The 25,340-nt window shown below is 50.9% G+C and overlaps 2 protein-coding genes across 5 annotated transcripts in view; both read left to right on the top strand.

Annotated features, from left to right (window-relative positions):
• The window catches only part of Rnf43 (ring finger protein 43), a 72,653-nt gene extending 56,578 nt beyond the window's left edge, over positions 1 to 16,075 (top strand). For 3 of the 4 annotated variants that reach the window (XM_028878240.2, XM_028878241.2, XM_037201636.1), the window contains 7 exons: positions 7,940 to 8,014; positions 8,124 to 8,255; positions 8,736 to 8,840; positions 10,054 to 10,215; positions 10,970 to 11,072; positions 11,706 to 13,067; positions 14,698 to 16,075. In XM_028878240.2, coding sequence (XP_028734073.1) covers positions 7,940 to 8,014; positions 8,124 to 8,255; positions 8,736 to 8,840; positions 10,054 to 10,215; positions 10,970 to 11,072; positions 11,706 to 13,067; positions 14,698 to 14,741 — 1,983 coding nt within the window. In that variant the 3' untranslated portion in view covers positions 14,742 to 16,075. Of the gene's footprint in view, positions 1 to 6,354; positions 7,822 to 7,939; positions 8,015 to 8,123; positions 8,256 to 8,735; positions 8,841 to 10,053; positions 10,216 to 10,969; positions 11,073 to 11,705; positions 13,068 to 14,697 lie in introns of those variants that run through there. The other variant, XM_037201637.1, reaches the window with a different exon arrangement.
• Positions 16,076 to 18,167: 2,092 nt separating this feature from the next.
• Positions 18,168 to 25,135, top strand: Supt4h1 (SPT4 homolog, DSIF elongation factor subunit). Its single transcript, XM_028878239.2, has 5 exons — positions 18,168 to 18,328; positions 18,834 to 18,940; positions 23,758 to 23,813; positions 24,205 to 24,258; positions 24,742 to 25,135. Exons 1-5 carry the CDS (start codon positions 18,260 to 18,262, stop codon positions 24,807 to 24,809), a joined length of 354 nt encoding a protein of 117 aa, XP_028734072.1. The 5' UTR covers positions 18,168 to 18,259; the 3' UTR covers positions 24,810 to 25,135.
• The last annotated feature ends 205 nt before the right edge of the window (positions 25,136 to 25,340 follow it).

Raw genomic sequence — 25,340 nt, forward strand, 5'->3', positions numbered from 1 at the left:
AAGCAGGGTGACTCATGCCTGTGGTTCCAGCACTTAGGAGGCTGAGCTAGGGTTGTTGTGCATTCGAGGTCAGCTCGGGCTGTACAAGTACGAGGTCGTCCAGTGATGGATAACAAAAGCCTGACTGAAAAAAGGAAAACAGAACAGCCAAGTGGAAGTTATTACTCTCCCTACAATGTGTACACATTTCCTGTGAGGTTTGTTAACTTTGGGCCTGCAAGATGACTTTGGCTTGCACAAGGGTCCATCTGTAAATTAGGGCTGGGGATCTGGCTCAGCTGGCCTAGACTGCACGCCCCTCCCTGAGTGTGTTCTCTAACATTCCCTAAAGCCAGGCTTGGTGATACGCGCCTGTCATCCCGGCCCTCCAGGCTGAAGGCAAGATGATTAGAAATTCAAAGTCACCTCAGTCACATGGGGAGTGTGAAGCCAGCCTGGGATGTATGAGACCCTGTCTCAAAGTGAAAACAAAACAAAAACTCAAACAACAAAACAAAATGCCCCCCCACTAAAATGTAAATTAATTGCCACATTTAAAAACTGAAAAGAAACCAGACAGTGTCTTTTAAACCAGCAGAGGCGGAGGCAGGTGGACCTCTGTGAGTTCAAGACCAGCCTGGTCTACAGGGCAAGTTCCAGGACAGCCAGGGCTACACAGAGAAACCCTGTCCTGAAAAAACAAAACAAAACAAATAAAAACTTAAAATAATGTTCAGTCGGAAGACACTTACAGACCTGCCCCAGGTCCTCACGACCCAGACTGGCTGAAGACGTCCACAGGCCTGCACCACACCTGGTTTCCTGCAGTTCTTTTAACACAACTGTAAGGGTGCTTCCGTGCAGGAGGTTTTCTCCTTGACCTCTGCAGGAACATGGTACTTTTTTTTTTTTTTTTAATATTTATTTTTAGCTGGGCATTGTGGCCCTTGCCTTTAGTCCCAGCATTTGGGAGACAGAGGCAGGCAGATCTCTGTGAGTTCTAGCATTGTCAGGGCCATAGAGAGAGACCTTGTCTCAAACATCGGAAAGATTTATTTTTATCTTCCGTGTCTTGCCTGCCTACATATATATACGTACACTACCAGCTTGCCTGGTGTCCTTGGAGGCCAGAAGAGGGCATCCAGTTCCCTGGAGCCAAGGTTACAGATGGTTGTGGGCCGCTGTGTGGGTGCCTCTGTCCAATCCTGGGTTGTTCTGCAGGAGCAGCCAGTGCTCTTCACCACTGAGCCATCTTTCCAGCCCCAAGGACCACATTCTTTTAGAAGAGTGTGCACAGACACTAGCAAGGAACACCCTTTGGGGTGCTCGGCAGGGCTCTGCCTTTCCCCAGTGTTTACTGCAATCACGAGAAGTAATGTGCCACAATATCAGTAGTGCTTGAACTAAAGCGATCACAAAGTAACAACTGAGCCAAGCATGCGGCACAGGCCTGTGATCTCCGTACTCAGGAGGCTCCGTGGGAAGGATCATCGCTACAAGCTCAAAACCAGCCTGTTCTACTACACTGCAAATTTCAGGCTAACCAAGGCTGCGTGCTGAGATCTTGTCTCCAAAACAAGACGAGGGCTGGGGATAGGTAACTCAGCTGGTAGAATGTTTGCCTACTGTGCACGAAAACCCGGGTTCGATCCTCATCACTGTGTAAATCGGCCATGGTGGTGCACACCTGTAATTCCAGCTGTCGCTCCATAACAAGGTCAAGACCATGAGCTGCATGAGACCGTGCCCGGAGAAAGGTCAGCCTAAAACAGCAGCAGAAAGCATGGTGGGGTTGAAAAGCAGTGCCTTGCCTCTGCCTGCTAACCAGGGCTCTTGTCCTTCCCTGCATGCACCCAAAACCTAGTGCATTCGACTTTTTGTTGCTGTGGCAAAACACCTAAGAGAACCGTTTCTGAGAAGGAGGACTCATTTTGGCTTATGGTTTCAGAAGCTTCAGACCATAGTAGAATGCTTCAGTGTTGCTGTGCCTGTGCTGCAGAGGTGGTCCATCGTGGTAGGAGAGCATGGTGGGTAGAGAAGTTCATAGTACAGTGGCCCAGGAAGCCCTGCACCCACCCAACACACACACACACACACACACACACACACACACACACACACACACACACGGCTAATCTAGTTAGTGGGCTTTCTCCTTTTCTCCCTTCCGTTCCATCTGTGACCTCAGTCTTTGGGATGGTGCTGCCCACTTTAGAGCAGGTCTTCCCCTTTAATTAAGCTCCCCAGAAACATCTTCACAGACACACCCAGAGGTACACTTCGCTAGTCCCCTAGGTACTTCTCAGTCCAGTTAAATTGACAGGACGAAGCCCCACACCTGGCTTCTCTCTCGTTGCTGAGGGAATTGCCCTTCCTCCAGCCATGCCGGGTGTGTGTGTGTGTGTGTGTGTGTGTGTGTGTGTCCTGTCATCCGACCTGGCCAACTGGTGTTTGTTTGCCTAGGGTTCCCTGCTCAAATGAGGTTTGTAAGGTTAGTAATAAGGATGTTCTAGCTACATCTGTTGTCTCAGAAATCTCAAAGGCTAAACTGAAGTACTTAGTTTTGCTTTGGCTTTATAGAATTCTCTTAAGTTCAGTGTGTTATTATATAATAATAATTACATAACAAGATAAATAATATATATGGCTAGTTTAGTGGAACACACACACACACACACACACACACACACACACACTATGGCTCCTAGGAAGTGTAAGGGAAAGAAGGTCTTTGGTAAGAAAAAAATTGAAGCCAGGCTGTGGTGGTGCACACCTTTTATCCCAGCACTCAGGAGGCAGAGGCAGGTGGGATCTCTGTGAGTTCGAGGCCAGCCTGGTCTACAAAGTATGTTACATGAAACCAAGACTGTTACACGGAGAAACCTTGTCTCAAAAAACAAAAACAAACAGAAAAAAAAAAGAAAAGAAAAAATTGAAAATCACTGACCCCAATTGATTTCTGCTCTGGTTTTCCCTTAATATTAATGGTACATCAGGTGTGGTGGCACATGCTTATAACCCCAACACTCAGGAAGTGGAGGCAGGAGGATTAGGATTCATCCTTGGCTACTTATCAAGTTCAAGTTTAGCCTAGGATTGATTGAAGAGACCCCCTTAAAAAAATGAATAGATGAGCCAGGCGGTGGTGGCGCACGCCTTTAATCCCAGCACTCGGGAGGCAGAGCCAGGCGGATCTCTGTGAGTTCGAGGCCTGGCTCTACAGAGCCAGATCCAGGAAAGGCACAAAGCTACACAGAGAAACCCTGTCTCAAAAAACCAAAAAAAAAGAAAAAGAAAAAAAAAAGAAGAAGAAGAATAGATGAAAGGAAGCAGGGAGAGGGCGGGAAGGAATTTCATGTGTGGGGGTGTTCTGTCTGCATGCATAGCTGTGTACCACATGCATGCCTGGTGACCTCAGAGGCCAGAAGAGGGCATCAGATCCCCTGGAACTGGAGTTAGAAATCATCGTGAGCCATCATGAGAGTGCCAGGAATTGAACCTGGGTCGTCTGAGAGAGCTGCCAGTGTTCTTAACTGCTGAGCCATGGCTCCTGCCCTAGTTGTGAGGATTTGATGAGACGGTACAGATGCAAACTCATAGCCCAGTGCTAAGCACAATAATAATCGTTCAACAATGACTACAGTGACCATCATGTTGTCACACACATTACCATTCCATACCGGGGGTTGTTTATTTTGTTTTATTTAGGTTTTTCTGGGGATTGAAGCCAGAGCGTTGCACATGCTAAGCGTATATTCTACCACTGAACAGTCTTTCCAGGGTCCCTGACTCCTTGCACACATTACAGTTCACAAAGGCTGCTTTTGATTTTATTTTTGATTTGATTTTTATCTATCTATCTATCTACCTATCTATCTATATTTATTTAATATTTTTTCCTCCTTGTCTCACTTGTGCTTCTCTGAAACCCTCTTCATAATTCTTCTGGACTTTTCCATTCTTGTAACTGTTCCTACCGGGTCTCCTGGACTAGAGTCTGCTTCTTTTTTTTTCTTTTTTAAAGATTTATTTATTTATTATGTATATAGCATGTATGACTGCAGGCCAGAAGAGGGCACCAGATCTCATTACAGATGGCCGTGAGCCACCATGTGGGTGCTGGGAACTGAACTCAGGACCTCTGGAAGAGCAGTCCGTGCTCTTAACCTCTGAGCCATCTCTCCAGCCCTGGAGTCTGCTTCTTTATCAGCTACAATTCCCCTGTCATGCCTGGACAAGTACAGAGGCCTTTTGCAGCTGGGTACCAAGATGGCTGCCACCCAGTCGTTAAGAGAAGGCACTCTCAAGCTGGACATGGTGGCACACACCAGTAATCACAGCATGCAGGAATACTGAGTGAGGAGGGTGGTGAGTTTGAGACCAGCCTGGGCAACATGGTGAGATTGCCTAAAGACAAAACAGAACTGAAAGAGTAGATGCTCTGGAAGCTGAAGTCCAGGATCATCAAGTCCAGTCTTCGCTGTTTATCAGTTGTTGTCCATGGACCAGTTCAGGCCCTCTGAGTCTTGGTTTCCTTACTGTCTTAGGGAAAATTAAAGAATAAATGAACTCATGTATACAAACCATATATAATAGTTGATATAATAGTACCATGTGCCGGGTGGTGGTGGCACATGCCTTTAATCCCAGCACTGGGGAGCAGAGCCAGGCAGATCTCTGTGAGTTCAAGGCCAGCCTGGGCTACAGAGTGAGTTCCAGGAAAGGCTCCAGAACAACACAGAGAAACCCTGTCTTGAAAAAAAAAAAAAAACACCATGTGCCAGGCACAAATTAATGTAGTTCTCACAGTAGCTCTGTGAGGTAGGGCCTGTTATCGTCCCAGTTTACAGAAAAAAAAAAATGGAAGCATGGAAGAGTTGCCCCAAAGTCTCACAGCTAATAGTGGGAACAGAGCTGGGGTTCCCACTTAGGCACTCTGGATGGGGTAGATCTCAGTAAGAAGCGCATGCCTCTCCTTCTACCATTGTTCTCAAGCTCAGCCTGGTACCACTTGTCCTCTGAAGGCTTCCAGTGTGACCCCAGCCCTGTAGGGCAGAAATCCCTCCCTCTAACGCTCCTCCCAGCAGATGGCGGTCTTTGGGCAAATGGACTTTCAACAAAATGTTCTGTGACGTCTGTGTTTCTTGGAGGTGCTGGGGCTGGGGGGCTGGAGGTGGGGAGGGCTAAGGTGCTTTCCCCTCACCCCACCCCCAGAGGGAGCTGCTTCACATTTGTCTGTTTTGTGTGAGACTGGACACCACAGAAGTAGAGGAAAAGGCATTCTGAGGTGAAAAGTGTTGACTATTGTCTGTTCCTTCCGTTTGTGCTCTGGAATATCGTTACGAGCGTTCTGGTTTTATGTGCACAGAGAGTCAGGGCCTTCCTAGCTTAGTAGCTCAGGCATAGTGAGCATTATGGATGAGCAGGTGATGTACAGAAACAGCCACTGTGGTCTGCAAAGGACAATTTAACAGCTGACTAGTGGACCAGGAGACAGGATTCCAGCTCCCTCTCTGCATGCTCTGGATTGGTTCCTGGTACAGCTTTGCTTGCTGGCCCAAGGCCTGGCCTCCAGAGAGGACTCTGCACTGTCTTTCTGAAGCCTGGGATCCTCACTGTCTTCTAGGTTCCACTCCTCAAAGAGACACTTGGTAGCTCCTACTCTTGGGTCCAAGCAGGCAAGAGGTGCAGTCCATCCCCAAATCTGACTTTCTGTCTCTAGAACTCCGGACACCAGAAGCCACCGCCAGAAAGTCCTGTTTATTTTCTTCTGTTGGCAAGTCTCTGGACTCTTTGATCACTTTTACAACTTTGTAATTATGGGCTGTAATGGGCTAGGGTGTTTGAACCCCACAGTAATTGCTTTCTACTGTTCCTACCCCAATTCTTCAAAGAGAGCGGGGTGAAGAAGTAAGAAAATCTGCAAGGAAGGGAGCCCCCATGCTCTTCTAGGCCACACTGAGCCCAGAGTCTTGGGTATGGGAAACCTGAGGCCCTAGGAATCTCATCCTGTGACTACTGGGTACCCAACCCACTCCCAGCCCATCCCTGGGCTATGAGATTACCAGTAGGATTAACCTATTGGGTTCCTTTCCCAACACTTCTTTTGTTGTTGTTTGTTTGTTTGTTTTAAATTTATTTAACTTTATTTTATGTGCATTGATGTGAGGGTGTCTGATTTCCTGGAACTGGAGTTACAGACAGTTGTGAGCTGCCATGTGGGCACTGGGAATTGAACCCGGGTCCTCTGAAATAGCAGCCAGTGCTCTTAACCACTGAACCATCTCTCCAGCTGTTTGTTTTTTGAGACAGGGTTTTTCTGTGTAGCCCTGACTGTCTTGGAACTCACTCTGTAGACCAGGCTGGCCCTGGACTCAGAGATCTATCTGCCTCTGCCTCTCTAGTGCTGGAATTAAATTAAATTAAAGACAGGTGCCAACACTTTTTGAAAGCCCTAATTTGGAGAGCCCTGAAGATGGTTTGGAGTAGGCTGGGCTTTCTGGGAGGAAGTGGTTAAGAGGAGAAGCTGCAATTTCTCAGTTTCTTCCCCAGTCCCCTGTAGAGTTTGTGAATTTCCTCGGGGCTTGGGGGTGGCAGCCACTTCACCTAGGCAGGCCCCGGGGAGGGACCAGCCCAGCTCCCTGGAGCAAGAGAGAAGAAAGGAAAGCTATCCTAACCAAAATAGGGGCCCCACTTCAGTGTCTCACTCCCCCCCCCCCCCCCCGTCCCCTGCAGGCAACTGGTTCTGAGGGGCCCGCTAGCCCCTTCCCCTGCTTGGGGGATGGGGAGCAGAGAGCAGAGGACGAAGCTGCTCCCAGCCAGCCTGGCAGGGGACCTGCCACAACAGGCGCTCCCTGGGAAGCCCGCCTAGATCAAAGCTCTGGGGCTGTGAGTAAGTCCCAGCACTGGCTCCTCTTCCTGCCTTGGTGACTTGCAGAAGGGTTAACTCCTTCACTGCCTGCAGGAAGGCCCCAAGGAGTCAGCAGGGTCCCTGGGTGGGAGGTGGTACTGGAGGTGGCAGGCAGACGGACGGACGAGCCTCTGGTCTGGCCGGTCCGATTCCAGGCTGGAAACAGCACCTTCACAGAAGCCGGTCCTTGTCAGTTCGTTGTTGCTGTTGCGTTCTTATCTTCCTCCCCTCACCCCCACACGGGCCCCAGATTCCCTCCTCTTGATCTGTCTCTGGCTGTTATCTGCGCGGCTGCGCGGCTGCCGCTGCTGCGGGCCGGCTAGATTGTACTGGCTCCGCTGCAGTCTTGGCGCCCTTGGCAAACGTACACGTGCACCTGCGCACGGTTCTGCCCCTGTGGAGCAGCCTTCTTAGGCCCTCCTCAATCCAGCCATCCTAAGGGAGGGGACGAAGGGATCAAGCACCTGGACAAGGACTCCTTAAGGCCCTGAGTTAGAACCAGAGCTTGCTTGGCAAGCTAGAGAGTGTCAGGGAGAGAGCGCCCCTGTGGGAGGCACTGAGGTGGGGATCTGCCATGGACGCTTTGGGTGAGAACAGTTGTCCCAGGCCCTCAGCACTTTGCCTGAGCCCCACTCCTGATGGGTGGAATTCCATAGCCACCTCCGGTTAGGCAGGGCTGGGTCCTCTGCTGCTCTCCCCATGTCCTCTCTCTCCCCCTTCCAACTGCTGGTCACTCCCTGCCCTTTGTTCCGGCATGCTTGATCCCTGAGCAGGGGCTTATCTTACCCTAGAACCAAAGCTGGTTTACTGGCACCCAGAAAAACCTGGGTGAGTGTTCCGTTTCAAAGTGAAAGACTGAACGCCATTCTTTGAAGGCAGCGGGCTGGATCAGCCAGGGATCCCAGGCTCCCTGACTCCTTCCACACGTACATGTGAGTGCACATCCTAGGGAGAGATGCGATGTGCGGTGTGTTCAGGGTTGAGAGCTACCCACGGCTGGGCTGTGACCTGGTCTGGCTCCAGACAACCCCCTCTGCTGTGTTTCTGCAGGCCCGAATGGCTGGCGAGCGAGGAGCCAGTGCCGTGCTATTCGACATCACCGAGGATCGATCAGCTGCTGAGCAGGTGCCGAGGGACATGCGGGTGTTCCAGGAAGGGGCTGGATGGAGGAAGGTAGGATTCCTGCGGGAAGCGGAAGTCACAAAGAGCCCTTGTGGGACTTTGTTCTCTGCAGCTGCAGCAGCCCCTGGGGCTGACCTGGCCAGTGGTGCTGATCTGGGGTAATGATGCCGAGAAGCTGATGGAGTTTGTGTACAAGAATCGGAAGGCCCACGTGAGGATTGAGCTGAAGGAGCCCCCGGCCTGGGTAAGCCCATCAGGCCTCAGTCCACCAGACCCCTGGAAACCGCTTCAGCCCCTAGCCACGTATCTCTGGGAATTTCTCTCACTCTCTGAGCCTCGTCTACAGGTGAGCAGATTGGCTCTGGTGAACCCTGAAGCTGTTTTCAGCTCTGTGGGTTCATGGCATAGAGTAGAGAAGCCTGCCTGCCTGGCCCGGGCTCTGACCCCTGCCGTTCTCCAGCAAATAGCTCCCACCTTACACAGGGATCCTCTCCATTGCCTGCAGACACATGGGTCTCCAGATAAGACGTCTCACAGCTGCATTCAGAGATCCCTCTCCTGCAGCCCCAAGGCCGAGAGATCCCACCCTTCATCCATCCCTCAGGCGGGAGGCCCAGGGGATCTTTCAACTCCATCTCTTGACTCCAGTGTTCCCTCTGGACTTGGCCTGGCTCTTTCTAGAGTATGACCCTTTCTCCTCTCTGCCTCCCCCCCACATCCCCAGCCAGATTATGACGTGTGGATCCTCCTGACTGTGGTGGGCACCATCTTTGTTATCATCTTGGCTTCAGTGCTGCGCATCCGATGTCGGCCCCACCATAGCAGACCGGTGAGTGGGGTGGGCCGCCTCCTACAAGAGGGCTTGGGTACAGATGTGCAGGTGGGAAGAAAAAGGTGAGGCAGACAGGTGGCCTTATGAAACAGTCTCCACCTAAATAAACTCTAGGCTCTCTGATGGTTTGAGGCTGCCTTTCCTCATATCTCTCATCCATCCATCCATCCATCCATCCATCATACATACTGAGTAATATATATCAGTTTCAGGTGCTGGAAACAGTACTGTGAGTAAAGATGACAAAACCCCTTTGCTCTCTCTTTTTTTTTTTTTAACATTTATTTATTTATTATGTATACACTAGTTTACCTGTATGTGTCCCTGCAGGCCAGAAGAGGGCACTAGACTCATTACAGGTGGTTGTGAGCCACCATGTGGTTGCTGGGAATTGAACTCAGGGCCTCTGGAAGAGCAGTCAGTGCTCTTCACCGCTGAGCCATCTCTCCAGCCCCAATCCTTCCCTCTTAAGAAGCTCTCATCCTAGTGGGAGGAAGCAGGCACTAAAAGAAGTGAAATGTGTGATGTGTTTGACAGCAACATGTGCTTGCTACAGAGAACAGGGAAGGAGGTACAGAGGAGCCGGCGGGAGGGGAGACAGGGTTAACCTTTGCTAAACCAGTCCAGGTGAGTCTACAGAGAACAGGGAAGGAGGTACAGAGGAGCCGGTGGGAGGGGAGACAGGGTTAACCTTTGCTAAACCAGTCCAGGTGAGTCTACAGAGAACAGGGAAGGAGGTACAGAGGAGCCGGTGGGAGGGGAGACAGGGTTAACCTTTGCTAAACCAGTGCAGGTGAGTCTGCATCGAGAAAAGGACAGCACAGCACAGACCAGAGGTGCGTGAGCATGGGAGTGACTGTCTGTAGTAACTCCAGTTCCAGGGGATCAACACCCTCTCTGGTCTCTATGGGCACTAGGCACGCACATGGTGCACAGACATAGACGCAGACCAAACGCCCATGCACAGAGACTAGAATAATAATCGTTTTTAAAGTTTCTCTCGAGTCATCAAAGGAAGAAAACATAATGGGATATAGCAGGTGGTGGGGTGGCCGGCCACAGGTATGCATGAGCTTTGAAGGGATACTCCCCCAAGGGCAGTCATTTGGCTGTGTGATCTAACGGGGCGATGGAACTGGGTCCAGGCTGTGGCCCGGAGGAGAGGGAAACAGAGCCCTTGCCTCCCCCTGAACGCCATTCCCCTTCCCAGGACCCTCTTCGGCAACGGACAGCCTGGGCCATCAGCCAGCTGGCCACCAGGCGGTACCAAGCCAGCTGTCGGCGGGCTCGAGCAGAGTGTCCAGACTCAGGGAGTACCTGCAGCTCGGCCCCTGTGTGTGCCATCTGCCTGGAGGAGTTCTCAGAGGGGCAGGTGAGGTGGGCCAGGCTGGAGATGGAGGCGGTAGCTGGGGCGGCGGTGGGGGGCTGCATCCTAACTACAGCCGGGTCCTATGTGTTGCTCCTAAACTTGGGCATGTTGTTGGCTTCTAAGAAGCAGCATCAGTATTGTGGAGAGGGAGCCTCGTGTCAGGCCACAATGGCACTTTAAACCCATTATCTCGTGTTAGCCCCGCGGCAGAGGAGGGTGGGGAGCAGCCGGGGTCCTTATCCTCACCGACAGCAGAAACTGTTAAGAAACTTGAGCCAAGCGTTGTGGTGCATGACTCAAATCCAGCATTTGGGTGATAGGAAAAGCAGGCTCAAGAGGTCAAGGACTATGTGAGACTATCTTTAAAAAAAAAAAAAAAAAAAAAAAAAAGTAAAACCATGGGGCTGGAGAGATGGCTCCAGCACTCACTGGCTGTTCTTCCAGAGGACCTGGGTTCAATTCCCAGCACCCACATGGCAGCTCACAACTGTCTGTAACTCCAGTTCCAGGGGTCTGAAACCTTCAGGCCAATGCACATAAAATTAAGTTTAATAGTTTTAAAAAAAAAAAGAAAGTAAAACCAAAAACAGAGAGAGAGAAAAAAAAACTTGCCCAAAGTCGTGCAGCTTAACACACATCCACCAGCCATCAAAGCTCACTCCTCCATTACTCTCCTGTTCCTTTGCAAGGAGGTGACTGAAAGGAGCGTTAGGGGGATCCTTGTAACCTTTGGTGGGGACACTCTTGTTCGCTTCAGGAGCTCCGGGTCATCTCTTGCCACCATGAGTTCCATCGCGCCTGTGTGGACCCCTGGTTGCACCAGCATCGGACTTGCCCCCTCTGCATGTTCAACATCGTAGGTAGGAGGTGGGCCAAGGGCTTCCCTCGCGTACGCAGATGGATCTAGAACATGGCTAGCTAGCCTCTGGAAAAGGGTTTCTACTGTGGGGCTGAGGACAAGCAGCTGCCACCACGCTGGCTTTCACCGCCCACTGCTCAAGAGCACCTTGTCTGTCGGGGAGGACTGTCCATACGGGAGCCATCTTCATTTTCTTAGAGTGTGTTTCCATGACAACATTGTCGATTCTAAATCTGGGTTATTTGCGAATTCGTTATTCTAATGTTCTGGCAATAAGGGCCCTATTTTAATAAAAATCGGTATAGCAATTTTCTCAAAGATGGACATGAAGTCCACATCTTGAGGAAAAAGAACCTTGCGTTGGTCCATCCAAAGGGACAATGTTAGCTAATGGTGGCCCTGGACAAAAGAGCCCCAAATGGCAGGCGGGAGGAGCAGGGATTGACAGCCTAATGAAGAGGAGGAGTTACGTCCCGGCAGGGGTAAGTTTTAGATTAGATGGTCTTGGTTCCCCAGACTGAGCTGAGAGGCTATGCAGGATCAGAAAGTGTAGCTACGCTTTTCTGAGTTCCTTCTCTGTCTGAAGTCTGTGTCTGTGAGATCAAATGTCCGTGTTCTTTGTTCTTTTTCCCAGAGGGAGATTCATTTTCCCAGGCCCTGGGGGCCTCTCCATCTTACCAGGAACCAGGCAGGAGACTCCACCTCATTCGCCAGCATCCTGGCCACGCCCACTATCATCTCCCCTCTGCCTACCTGTTGGGCCCTCCCAGGAATTCCGTGGCCCGGCCCCCAAGACCTAGACCCTTCCCACCCTCCCAGGAGCCGAGTATGGGCTCTCGGCATCAGCGTCTCCCCAGGGCTGCACATCTCCGGACACCAGCAGAACAGCGGCACCTGGCAGTGTCTCAGCACCCCTATGCGCGGGGCTGGGGGCTGAGCCGCCTCCGATGCACCTCTCAGCACCCCGAGGCTTGCCCAGTGGCCGTACGCCGGGCCAGGCCTCCCGACAGCAGCGGGTCTGGAGAAAGCTACTGTACGGAACGCAGCGGCTACCTGGCAGATGGGCCAGCCAGTGACTCCAGCTCGGGGCCCTGTCATGGCTCCTCCAGTGACTCGGTGGTCAACTGCACAGACATCAGCCTGCAGGGGATCCACGGCAGCAGCTCGACCTTCCGCAGCTCCCTGAGCAGTGACTTTGACCCCTTGGTGTACTGCAGCCCTGAAGGGGATCTCAGCGGGAAAGGAATGCGGCAGCCTAGTGTGACCTCTCGACCCCGGTCCCTGGACTCAGTGGTGCCCACAGGGGAGACTCGGGTTTCCAGCCACGTCCACTATCATCACCACCGCCACCACCACTATAAAAAGCGGTTCCAGTGGCATGGCAGGAAGCCTGGCCCAGAAACTGGGGTCCCTCGGTCCAGGCCTACTGCTTCTCAGACTCAGCTCCAGCTGGAGCCATCCTTCTCGGACCAGAAGTTCACCACACCCAACCCAGCAGCTCCTTCAATGCCCCCCAACACACAACGGCCCAGGTCCCTGACAGAGCTAGCTCCTGGCCTAGCAGAAGCTGCCAGCCCCAGCCCCAACTCCAACCCCAACAGTCTTTCGAACTTGCAGAAATCCAGCCTCCCTGTCCGACACCCACAAAGAAAACGGCGGGGCGGCCCCTCAGAACCCTTGCCAACCTCTCGGCCCCAGGACTTGAGTGTGCACCCAGCTTGCCAGATTTCCCCCCACTACAGCCCCAGCCTGGCATCCCCTTGGCCTCCAGAGGCTCACCCATTGATCTTCAGGCCTCCAGGCCAGGCCAGGAGACTGCTACACGAAGCCCCAGGCCCCTGTTACTCGAGTTCACAGCCGGTGTGGTTGTATCTGCCCCCCCGCCAGCCTCTGGGACCATGCTCTCCTGGAGAGGGGCATTCCGAGTGGAGTTCTGACATGCCGGAGGGCAGACCCTGCCCTTATCCATACTGCCAGGTGCTGCCAGCCCAGCCTGGTGAGTTTCCAGGGAAGCAGGTGTTCTGGGGAGGGGAGATTACACCTGGAGGTCACAGGGCAGATGAAAACACCCAAGGGGTTGTCGAAAGCTGAGGAGGGTGTACCTTATCTGAAGCACAGGAATCATAGGTGGTTCCCCGCTTCCCTGGGGGCTCTTCTCTTCCAAACATTCTTGTTAATAAGGCCAGCCATGTTTTCATGGGAACTCATGGCATTTCTGTATCTCAACCAATGGCACCAAGGTGAATCCTCGGCTCTAAGCCAAAGCTTTGATGTGTTTGCCCAGACCATCCTCCCTTTCCAAGGCTCTCACCTCCCACCCCCTCCCACCTTTGAGAGACATTATATGAACGGTACACGTCTTGACCTATAGCCATGGCCAGAAGAACCGTTCTCCCTCAAGAGAGGATCCCAGGGGTCCTGAATACAAGGCCTGGGATCCTGGAGGCAGGGCTTGAGAGCCACTGTCATCCATTTCTTCATTTCCTCCTGATGACGTGCTTGCTACATGCGAGGTTCGAGGCAGGCTTCTGAGGACACAGAGCTTGCCCTCCAGGAGACCCAGGGCCATGGGGAGGCAGGCATGCAAACAGCTGGTGTGTGGGATGGAAGTGCCCACAGCCGTGTGGTGTCTGATGGTTCCCTGCGGGCTCTGTCCTGTCTGCTTTGAGTGCTGCCCGAGTCAGGCCACCTTCTGCTCTGGAGTCGGTGTCTCCCTTTTCTTCGGTCCTCACATCCACTGTTGGCCGTGCGCCCGCCTCCTCTGTCGTCCCCTCCCCGAGTCCACTGCTGACGGCCCCTACCCACACGGAGTACAGCCTGCAGGTCAAAGCAGGAGCCTCCCCCTGACGGGGCCGTGAAGGCGAGGGGGCCGCACACCTAGGGTTGCGTCACAGCTCCCTCTGCCTCCCCATGCTACTGCCAGGGCCACCAGCCTTGCAATGAACTGTCTAGAGCCAAACATTCTGTTATGTCCATGGGAAGGAAAAGTCTAACCTAACGTGGCCTTCAGGGCTCCAGCACCAGCTAGCTCCCATCTCCCTCCCCTTCCTCTGCCCTCTGCTTTAGTCACGTTGAGTAAACACTAATTATATAGTTCCTGCTGCCCAGAATATCCCACTAACTTCCCTGTCTCTACAAACCCAGTTCTTGCCATCCCTCTAACTCCAGCTCAAGAATCTTCAGTCAGAAAGGCTTTCCTCATAGCTGTGCCCAGATGTGCTCTCTCTCCTCCCATGATGCATCTCTTTGGACCCTAGTTCTGTTCCGCTGTCATAATATCCATGTGCATGCATGCTTTCTCTCCCAGCTTATTCTTTTGGAGAGTCTATTCAGCAAATGGTAGCAAGCCAAGTTCACAATGAATGCTTAATGAATATTTATTGGGTAAATGAATGAATAGTAAGTACTGGTCATACAGCGGTTGCTGTAAGTATTTCTCTGGGTTTGTTTTTCTCTCTCGTTTCCCAAAGGGCCCCTCTCAGCTTTCAACCTACTCACCTTTCCAGACATATTTCCCGCTTCTCCCTCTCTGTGGTCCCTTCCCAGCCACAGTCTCCACAGGTGGGATTAGCAGGAGACTAGCTGGACCCTCAGTGACCTCTTTTCTCCCCTTTCTTCTCATGCAGGCTCGGAGGAGGAGCTTGAGGAACTGTGTGAACAGGCTGTGTGATGTGAGACATGCTCCAACCAACAGTATGCTCCAGATGACTCAGGGTTCCACCCGGCACAGGGTTCCGCTCCTGGGAGAAGCAAGGGCATTAGCAAGCATCTCTTTTTGCCACACTTCCCAGGACCACTGGAAGAAGAGTGGTGATGGTGGGTGGCGGGGAGGTGCTGTTTCCTGCCCCCAGTTCTCAGTCTTGGCTGCGGAACACACCTACTGTGCAGAAAGTCTTGTGTCCAGCCAGACCTCCAGCCACTATGCAGTTGTGAGGTGGGTCCCTAAAGGCTGAGTTCTTCAAAGGAAGTAAGGGTGAATGTCTAGGTGTCCTCAAGGTGCTGCTCTTTCCCCAAGCCTAGATGGGTCCCCCGCTGGGTCTCCTTTGCCCCGGGCATCAGCTGCACACACACACCAGTGAGTTCACCTGAGTGCATGGCCACTTCTTGTCTCCTTTCAAGGCTTCACAGGGGCAACTTTAGCTCTGTGTTTTCCTTCTTCACAAAAGAACAAGGAGGTTAGGTGAGCCCCCGTCCCCGGGGAGGTCTCTGCGCCCTCTCTAGCTGGTGCCTGCCTCGGTGGTGCTCAGGGAGGAAAGGTTCTTCCTCCCTGCTCTTAAACTGATCTTCAGTTGCAGGCTTCAGGAGCCAGGGTGTAGACTTCGGTCCCAGAGGCGAGGACAAACCTGGGATGAATCTTTTGATTATCAAACTCCTTGTCACTCCAGCGACTCCAGTTCCCCTGAGGTAGAGACCAGGAACAGAGAGTAACTCCTCCTCGAGGCTCGCCTGTCTCTAAATCCCAAAGCAGACAGAAAGGAAGCCCCAGCAAACATCTGGGCAGAGGGAGGATGAGATGAAGGCAGAGAGAACAAGATTACAGCTGAGCAAGGACAGACTTCTTCTCAGAGAGGTTCTCAGAGCCAAGCTGGGGAAGAATAACATGTGACCTCATGGGTTTGCAGGGTCCAGAGGCCCACCTTCCCAGTCTAAGCCATACAAACCCACAGCCCAACAGAAGGTGTGCACATGGAATTGGAGCCAAAAGTTGGCCTGGGCAGCTTGTACCAAGTGGGCAAGGGCTGAGGGGCCTCCTGTAGCTCTCCATCCCAGGGCATCCCGACCATGGTTAGCCCCTCAGGCATTATCCTTGCCTGGAATGTGAATGTGGGGGCAAAATGGACACCGGATCCTACTAGGGAACCTTTTCTCCTCAAAGTCAGTGAGGAGACTGGCACCCAGGCACCCACATGGGTATTTATATCTGAACCAGACAGAAAGATGCTTGAATCAGGCACTATGTTGAGAAATGTATTTATTTGCTAATATATTTATCCATAAATATGATCTGTCTTTGTGGTTTTGTTTCATTATAGTTTTCCGCTCAGAATAACGATTTCATCTTTTCTGTTTCCTTTTTTTAAATTTTTGAAGCCCAGCCTGACTCAAATTCACTTCATAGCTAAGACTAGCCTTGAACTCCTGATCCTCCTGCTTCCCCCTCCCAATTTCTGGGATTATAGGCATGTACTGTTAGTATGTCTGGCTTTGTATGTTATGATATCAAAAGCTCATAAGGATAGGGTGGGTGGTTTTTAAATCCCCGAAACATGGCTTCGTAGGACCAGAGAACAAAGCATGCCTGGGTTATCATCACAATTCAGCTCTTTATCTGTATTGTACTGTTGCTCACTCTGATGCTTCAGTGACTTACTTTGTGGCCTGAACCAAATACAGTGCCTTGGTATGTGTGTGTACACAGGTGTATTCAGGTGTGAGTTTGGGGCCAGCCTGATCTATGTACCAAGTTCAAGGACAGCCAGAGCTACATAATAGACCCTGTCTCTGGAGAAAACAACAAAACTATAAAAAAGGGTCTCTCACTAAACCTGGGAACTTTGTTTTGACGAGACTGGCTGGCCCTGAAGCCCCTGGGATCTGCCTATCTCTGGCCCCGGGTGTTGTGATTACAGTTGCCCAGCTTTTATGTGGTGGGTCCTGAGCCAGCTCCCCAGCCAGCAGGGTGTCTGGCTTTTTCCATCAATAAAATGATCCTCCTTCAGAGTTGATACAAGGCTTACATGAGATAGCTTAGTGAAAATGTATTCCAAACTGAAAAGCTACTTCCCAGTGCTAGAAAGCATCTGAAAACCCAGTTACAGACCCCGTTTGAACGCATTTTGGGACAACCCAGAATCAGTCTTGCGGCAGTTCAGTTTCAATTAGAAGAAAGGCTGGAAGGACAGAACAGCAGGGATTGTGACTATTTATATCCCAGCGCTCCGATTCAGATAAACACAGTGACTACACTTTGTCTACACTCCAAGAACTGGTCCTTTCTCTGTATGAATTCCTGTGGGGGTCCCTTCAAACGGCACGTGTATCTGGTGCCCTCTACAAATTCCCTAGGGTCAGGAGGGGCCTTGGCTCTGTTCACACTGCACCATCCCTCATGCTGCTTCTGCATAGTCTGCCCAGGAGTCTAGGTGTCTGGGTGCCCAGTTCAGAAGGCCAGGGATTTTGCGTCATACACTGTCCAATGGCGGCTGAGGCGGGGGAGTGCGTGAGAAGTGAGATCTCTAATGTACAGATGCTCTCATGGAATTATGTCTAAATGTGCCAAGAGTTTTACAAAGCGTAAATTATCAGCCGGGACGCGCAAACGAGAGAGGTTTTTTAGAAAGAATTGAATATGCGTGCCCCCCCACCCCTCGGCGCGGCTCGGTTCCTGGGGACCGCAAACGAAACCCTATCAGGCTCTCGCAGTTACAAGAAGTGGCGGAGCTTTGCCGGGTTTGTTTTGTCTGCAGACCCAGAAAGGCAAGGACTCACTGCCTCGCGTTTTAAAACAACCCAGCGGGAAGTATTCCGAGCATTCGGGAGGCTGAGACATGAGGGCAGGGAGTACCAGATCGGCCTTGTCTCAAAAGAGTAAAACCCCCAGGCGTCGTGGCACGCGCCTACAATCCCAGCCCTCCGAAAGTGGAGGCAGGGAGATCAGAAGTTCAAGGTCGCCGTCCTGTAGGCAGAGAGACCAGCTTAAGGAATTACCATTTGCCGTCGCAATACATAAGCAAACGGACAAAACAATCTAGGTTCCCATCGGGGATCCTAGGAAGACAGGGCCCGGCCGCCTGACATCCACATCGAAACGCCCGAAACGGTGCTCAGTTCCGCAAGCCGCCCCGCGCCACGCCCCTCTGCGCAAGCGCGGACCGCACCCCACAGTCCCCGCCCCGAAGGGCCCAACCACCCCCCCCACCCCTGCGCGCACCGCCTTCCGCTCGCTCACGCGAGTCCAGGTGGCGGGCGCGCGCGGCCCAGGTGGCTGCCGGCCGGCTGCCCCGCCCACGTCCCCGACGGGAGAAACCATCTCCTGCAAGGGGGAGAGGGACGGGGCCGGCGACGGCCGGCACCGGACGAGGAAGTTACGTACAGGAAGTGCCCGGCACTCTGGGTAATGGTGTGTTTACTTCCGGCGGCTGTGGCGCCCGTGACGGTCTCCCTCGGTGCCTTGGGGTGTCGGTGAGGATGGCCCTGGAGACGGTGCCGAAGGACCTGCGGCACCTGCGGGCTTGTCTGCTGTGCTCGCTAGTCAAGGTGTCGGCCGGGGGCCTGGTTGTGGGCGCGACTGAGGAGGCACAAAGAGAGAAAGAGGGCGGAGTGGGGGACACAGATCCGAGATCCCGGGAGGTCGCCTGGGGAGTGGGACGCGCACGGGAGCCATTGTCGACGTCGAAAGAACGCGAGCAGGGCGCTCGTGTCTGCCGAGGGCGCGGGCGATCGTGGCGGCTTTCCAGCTCTTCGCCCAAGTCTGGCTCGCCAGTGCTTGCACGCCTGACTGTAGTGGACAGGAGCGACCTGTATGGGAGCCGGAGCGGCCGAGAGAGTCGTTGGAGAGAGTGCCCGACCCCAAGGAGACTAGAAAACGAATATAAGCTGAATGAAGGGTGATGAGGGAAGACAGGAGCGGGAGGGTGGGATTGAGGAAGAGTGGTGGAGAGCAGTACGTGTTGGACTACGCAGAGAACTAAGAGGCTGTCTTCGTCGAAATGTTAAGACCTTGTTCGTGCTCATCCCCCGTTTTTATATTTTTCCTTTGCAGACGATAGACCAGTTTGAATATGATGGGTGTGACAATTGCGAAGCTTACCTGCAGATGAAGGGCAACAGAGAGATGGTGTACGACTGCACCAGCTCTTCATTTGATGGGTAAGCCCCTTCCCGCGCCTTTGTTCCCCTCTGCACCATGTTGACTGTGGCCCAAGAAGTAATTCTGGGGCAGATTTCTAAGGTCGTAAGACTAGCTGGTCTCAACAGTTCTTTTGAGACCGGCCCACTAGTTCTCCACATCGGGACCAGTAGCTGTGAGCTTCCTGTGGCTGTTGAGTATTTGACATGTGCTTAGTTCACATTAGAATATGTTTAGGTGTCCGATATACACCAGAGAGCAAAGGTTCAGCTTGAAGAAAAAGAATGCTAATTTTTCAAGATTAGTTAAGTGTTGAAATAATGTTTTGGATTTATTTGGTTAAATATTGAAATTAATTTCATCTTGTCTTTACTGTTTTAAACAGTGGCTAGAAGGAAATTTAAAATGATGTGTCCTTTTTCTGAATTTGTTTAACAATACTTTCCTATTCTTTTTGGTTTTTCTGAGACAAGGTTTCTCTGTGTAGCTTTGGTATCTGTCCTAGATCCCATTCTGTAGACAAGGCTGGTCTTGAACTCACAGAGATCCGCCTGGGCCTGGCTCTGCCTCCCGAGTGCTGGGATTAAAGGCGTGCCCACCACCGCCCGGCTTTGTTTCCCTATTCTTGGCAGTTTAATGATAGTTGACACTGTGTTTATCTTTTACACCATTGCATGGCACAGGATGTAGGAGGTGGTAGACCCTTAATGTTGAAGGGTTGGAAGTATAATACAACAGGAGAGCATGTGATTACCATATACAAAGCCCTCGGTCTAATTCCTGATGCTTCCCCCAAATCAGGTACACGGAAGATCTGTTTTTAAAATGAAGGGAAAGGAAGGTGTGGTTACAGTTGAAAACTATGCCCTCAAATATTATTTTAGTGAGGATGGCGGCTTGCACCTGTAATCTCATCCTCTGTGGGGGAGAAGCCAGAGAATCAGGAGGCAAGCCTCAACTACATAATGTGTTTGAGGCTAGCTTGGACTATGTGAGAACTCAAACAAGATCAGTTAGATGGTTCAGCAGGTAAAGATGCCTAATGGCAGGCCTGATAACCTTGACTTCAGTCCTGAATCCCACAAGGTGGCAGGAGAGCACTGAGTTCTTAGAATTGTTTTCTGACCTCAAAGCATGTACCCTGGCATGCATGCATGGGTGAGAGAGAGGGCACACACGCCCCCAAATTAGTTAACTAGAAAAAAATAATAATAAAACAAAGTTGATAATCTTTTTGTTTTTGTTTTTGTTTTTTGAGACAGGGTTTCTCTGTGTAGCTTTGCGCCTTTCCTGGACTCACTCTGTAGCACAGGCTGGCCTCGAACTCACAGAGATCCGCCTGCCTCTGCCTCCCAAGTACTGAAGAGGCCTATGAGAGGACTTTTCTTTCTGCAGCATGATCCAGTGGGGATAAAGGAGATGAGAGAAGTGTGAATGGCCTGGTCTTCTTCCCCAAGGCAGTAGCATTGCTAAAGTTCTTCAGGACTCCAGGCCAATTACAGATTCACATATAAACTGGGCTTAAGCCTAGTGTTTATTAAAGTTCTGTGAAGGTGGTCCTGATTTCTTTCAGGGAAGAATAAAAGATGGGGCAGAAAAGATAGTGATTTGGAACCATTACGTCCTGTGCATGCAAAGACACGCTCATGTAGTCTCTTCCCTTGTTTCTTCATTAGCCATTCAAGATTGATGATTAATGAAGAAGCTGTGTGTGTGTTGATGCTTCCTTCAGTCCTAGCACTCAGGCTGAGTTAGGGGTGACACAAGTGTCATGTAGCCCTTGGTTGCATCATGAGACCCTGTCTGAAAATACAAAGTCTAAAATGGAGGTGCTCCCATCTGTAAGTGAAAGTCTGCTAGCTGCTTTGAAAGATGTTAAGAGTTATACAGTGAGCTGTGAGTAAGAGACACACTTTGAATTCTTACCAATTTAACCTTTTTAAAAATTGCTTTAGCCAGGTGGTGGTGCTGCACGCCTTTAATCCCAACACTCGGGAGGCAAGAGCCAGGCAGATCTCTGTGAGTTCGAGGCCAGCCTGGTCTACAGAGTGAGATCCAGGACAGGCACCAAAGCTACACAGAGAAACCCTGTCTCGAAAAAAAAAAAAAAAAAAAAAAGTTGCTTTAAAGAGTTATCTTTCTTTTTGAATTACATGTATGTGTGTATGTGCATATGAATGTGGGTGCCTAAAAAGGCCAAAGTCCTCAGATCCCCTTGGAGCACAAGTTACAGGCAGTTGTGAGCTGCCCTGTGTGGTGTTGGGAACTGTACTTGGGTCCTGTTCAAGAATAATATGTGCTTCTAATCATTGAGCTGCTCCCTGTCTCCCAAAAGTTTCTTTTTTAAGTTGGCTATTTTTATTATATGGATGTGTATAGTACAGATTTTTAAAGCTATTATCTGTTGATGCTGTGGATTCTTCCTTTTAGCCATTATGAAGATACAGCTGTGAAGATGAGTTATACATACTTGCTTAAGTCCCTGCTTCGGAGCTTTTCGCTGTTTGTCCACGAGTAGAATTGCTGTATCTAGTATAACAAGTATTTAGTGCTTAAAGGTTCCAATTTCTCTCCTCACTGTCTCCGGTTACTTTCTGGGTGTTTTGTTGTTTTGTTTTGTTCTTGTGTTTTTTGTTTGTTTGTTTGTTTGTTTAGTGTTTTTATTTTTTTGAGACAGAGTTTCTCTGTCTCCCTGGCTGGCTGTCCTGGAAGTCGATATGTAGATCAGGCTGACTTCAAACTCACAGAGATCTGCCTGCCTCTGCCTCCCAAATGCTGCGATTAAAGGTGTGTGTCTTGCCTGGCTTTGTTTTTTTTTTTTTTTTTTTTTTTTTTTTTTTTTGTTGTTGTTTTTTAAGAGATCCTGATGGCTGTGGGTTATATCTTTATAATTGCCACCATAATAGGTAGGGATTAAATATCTTGCAGGTTTGATTTACATTTCCCTAATAATTGATAACACTGGTCTCTTATTGCTAAAGCCAGTTTTAAATTTGCTTTTTTGCACTGTTGGAGATTAAACCCTACATCTTGCATGCACTAGGCAGACTCTCCGTTCCTGAGCCATAGTCCAAGCCCAGTGTCACTTGTCTTCTGTGTTATAGTCTGTTCAGATCCTTTGGCCGTGATGGTGCAGGACTGTAGTCCCAGCATTTGGGAAGTAGAGGTAGGAGGATCAAGAGTTTGAGGCCATCCTGGGCTAAAAGAAAAAAAAGAAAGAAAAAGTCCCTTCCCTGCTGCTATCCTGTTTTTGACTTGTTTTGAGACAGGGTCTCATACAGCCCAAACTAGCCTCAAGTTTGGTGTGTAATGGAGGATGGTCCTCCGCCTCCTGAGTGCTAGAAGTAAAGGTGCTCACTGCCATACCCACTGGAAGCTGGTCTAGGACATGCTAGGTTAGCACTCTGCCCCCTGAACTGGGTCCCCAGTTCTGTCTTGCCCACTTTTAAGTCTGGTTTGTCTTGTTACTGTTGAGTTGTGTATTCCAGTGCATGTTAGGTTTTGAAGACTAAGCAAGTCAGAGGCTAATGGCACCAGTGAGGGCTACATCATTTTAGCCAGAGGTTTGTGTGTGTGTCGGGGTGGTGGTGGAGGGTTATCTTACAGAACTGAAGATTCTTTTTACATTCTGGTTTATTATTTCATGTATATTATTGAGGATTGAGTATAGGGCCTTTGTGAATGCCAAGCTAATGTTCTACCTCAGAGAAAGAGAGAATCTTGAGCCCTCTTTTTTACTTTTTATTTTTAAACAGCATCATTTTAAGTTGAGCAAGCCAACTTGGACTTGAATCTTTCTGCCTCAGCCTCTGGAGTAGCTGGGATTGCAGGCTTGCCAGCTCAGGCCTGACAAAAACTATAGGATTTTGGAGGAAGTTGAGATGAGGTAGAGAGAACATTTCAAATCAAAGGAGTGTGACTGAAATAGAGGCATAGGGTAGGAACACGGTATGTCTGGAGACCTGTGGACACTCTCTAGGCTCAGTCATTTGGATGACAGGGACTGTGGACTGGAAGGCTCTATTGTGAAGGGCAGAGAAAGTCCTGGTGGTGGGAGGAGACCTTCCTAAGTGTCTGTCCTGGGTCGGTCGTCAGAGCCAGGGAGCTATCCTTACCTCCGTGACACTCTGGAAGTGAGATCCGTCCACTCAAACCACGAGTGAAAACTTAGACTCCAGCGCTGTTGCCAGGAAAACAGAATGATCTCAGGGGAGGAAGTCACCACGTGTCAGGTCCTGCAACAGATCTGACAGTTTAGACTCCGGAACTATTGGATGAGTAACAGAAATAACCACCTGCCTGCTCACGTGGTACCTTTCTAGCCCTTCAGTCACCTTTCTGCTCACCGCCAGCGAATGGAATCAGTGCCACCTGCCAAAAGATGGTTGGCATAAGAAGTGGCTCTTGGTCTACCCTGTCAGTCTCTGTACTGGGTACTTGGCATGTGTTATCTCAGCCTCCGAGTCTCGTTGGGGAAAATCTGTGAAATGTCTCCATGTGTATTTCAGACAGCACAGCTTGTTAGAGGATGGGCTTGGTTGAGTCTCCTTTATTTCCAATAAGACAATCCATTGTTTTGACTCCTTTGCACTAGGCTCTAGCCTCTAGTGATTGGACTGGTCATCAGGTGTAACGCTCTTCTTACTGGCTGGCCAGGGACATAGACTAAAAGACGGTTGTCACTCCCTCCCTAAGTCAGCTCCTTCCCAGCCTTAGAACTACTTCCCAGCTTTCCAGCGATGACTTTCTCCGCGGACTGCCCTCCCAGGCCTGTTGCTTGCTCAGTACCCTCTCCACAGGGTAGCTCAGGCTGACTGACTGCATTTTCCCTCTCTAGAATCATTGCGATGATGAGTCCAGAAGACAGCTGGGTCTCCAAGTGGCAGCGAGTCAGTAAGTGTTCATCTTCTTCTCCTGGCCTGTACGGTGTTGGGAGTGTGCCTGAGGGTCTGCAGGGATGACCTAAATCAGCGGGGTGTGCAGTCCCATGGTGGGAAAGATGGAGTTACAGAAAAGTCGAGCCTTGGGGCTGGCAAGATGGCTCAGCAATGCCAGGCTGGACAACCCGAGTCTGATCCTGGGGACCCACATGGTGGAAGGAGAGAACTGACTTCACAAGTTGTCTTCTCACCTCCACACGTGCGTGGGGGCACTTTCTCTCTCTCTCTCCCTCTCCCTCTCCCTCTCTCCCCCTCCCTCTCCCTCCCTCCCTCCCATTTCTGGCTTCATTCTCCACTGGTCTCCAGCCCTGACTCACCCCTTTGTACCCTCCTTTCTCCCTCAGGTAACTTTAAGCCGGGTGTATATGCTGTGTCGGTCACTGGTCGCCTGCCCCAAGGTAATAACAGTTGTAGCAGTGGTTCAGTGCTGGGCCCAGCGAAGCCAGTCTTTTATGTGAATTAACACCAATAGCTTGACTGATACCACCCAGACATTTGCTCCATATCTTTGTTGTTTTTTGTTTGTTTTTCTTTTAGTTTTTTTTTTGGGGGGAGCGGGGGGTTTGAGACAGAGTTTCTCTGTAGCTTTAGAGCCTGTCCTGGAACTCGATATGTAGACCAGGCTGACCTCAAACTCACAGAGATCCTCCTGCCTCTGCCTCTCAAGTGCTGGGATTAAAGGCGTGCGCCACCGCCGCCCGACCTAACCTTGGTTTTTGATGACTGTGTGAGGCCTCCTTTTTGTTCCTCCCGGTAGCTCTTTGCCAGGCACTTTTCCTGAATCTTAGCTAATAACCAGGCAACCCCACTTCACAGTGCCAGGCGGTGGGGTGGCTTTACCCTCTGGACTCTCTCATGGACTGTTTGTTTTCCTATCACAGGAATTGTTCGGGAGCTGAAGAGTCGAGGAGTGGCCTACAAATCCAGAGACACGGCAATAAAGACCTAGCTAGGTGCAGCCCACAGTGTCTTGCTCTCTACTTCTGGCCTGTGCTGCTTTTCTTGTGGAACAAGACAGGCGGAACTCCCAATACTCCCTGCCCTCGTCTCCGGACCAGCGGACTCACGTGAGGGCAGCACATCCGGCCCTTGAGTCATCTCACTTTCTCTGACGCCTGGTGAAGTGGGAGTGTCTGGGTTGGTGGATTCTCAGAGACTGTATGGAGGAGAGAGTAAGATGCTGGGTTTCCTGCCTCTGTCCAAGGCTTTGCCTTTGTCCATGGACAGGACTTCGGTTCAAATACCAATAAAAGGAACTTTTGGGATGTACTTAAAGCTGTGGCCCATGCCTTGTGCTCCTGTCTCTCTGGAAGTGAGGGCTCACCTGCCCTGTGAGCTCTGAGGCAGCTCAGCCTCTCTCTCTGGCCTGCTGTCCTGAGGCAGGGTAACCCCTCTGACTGGAAGTCAAGTGTCCTGTCTAGACCTGCTGCAGCAGTCTCCTCTGCAGGAATGCCAAGGCCCCTTAGTGCCCTTGACCCTC

This window comes from Peromyscus leucopus, chromosome 8b, assembly GCF_004664715.2.
Source record: "Peromyscus leucopus breed LL Stock chromosome 8b, UCI_PerLeu_2.1, whole genome shotgun sequence".
Classification (NCBI taxonomy): domain Eukaryota; kingdom Metazoa; phylum Chordata; class Mammalia; order Rodentia; family Cricetidae; genus Peromyscus; species Peromyscus leucopus.

Bases quoted from the DNA above. Each gene is read 5' to 3' on its own strand.
- Supt4h1 (XM_028878239.2), top strand. From the start codon at position 18,260: ATGGCCCTGGAGACGGTGCCGAAGGACCTGCGGCACCTGCGGGCTTGT. The intron at 18,329-18,833 runs GTGTCGGCCGGG...TTTCCTTTGCAG, and splicing joins TGCTGTGCTCGCTAGTCAAG to ACGATAGACCAGTTTGAATA. The intron at 23,814-24,204 runs GTAAGTGTTCAT...TTTCTCCCTCAG, and splicing joins CTCCAAGTGGCAGCGAGTCA to GTAACTTTAAGCCGGGTGTA.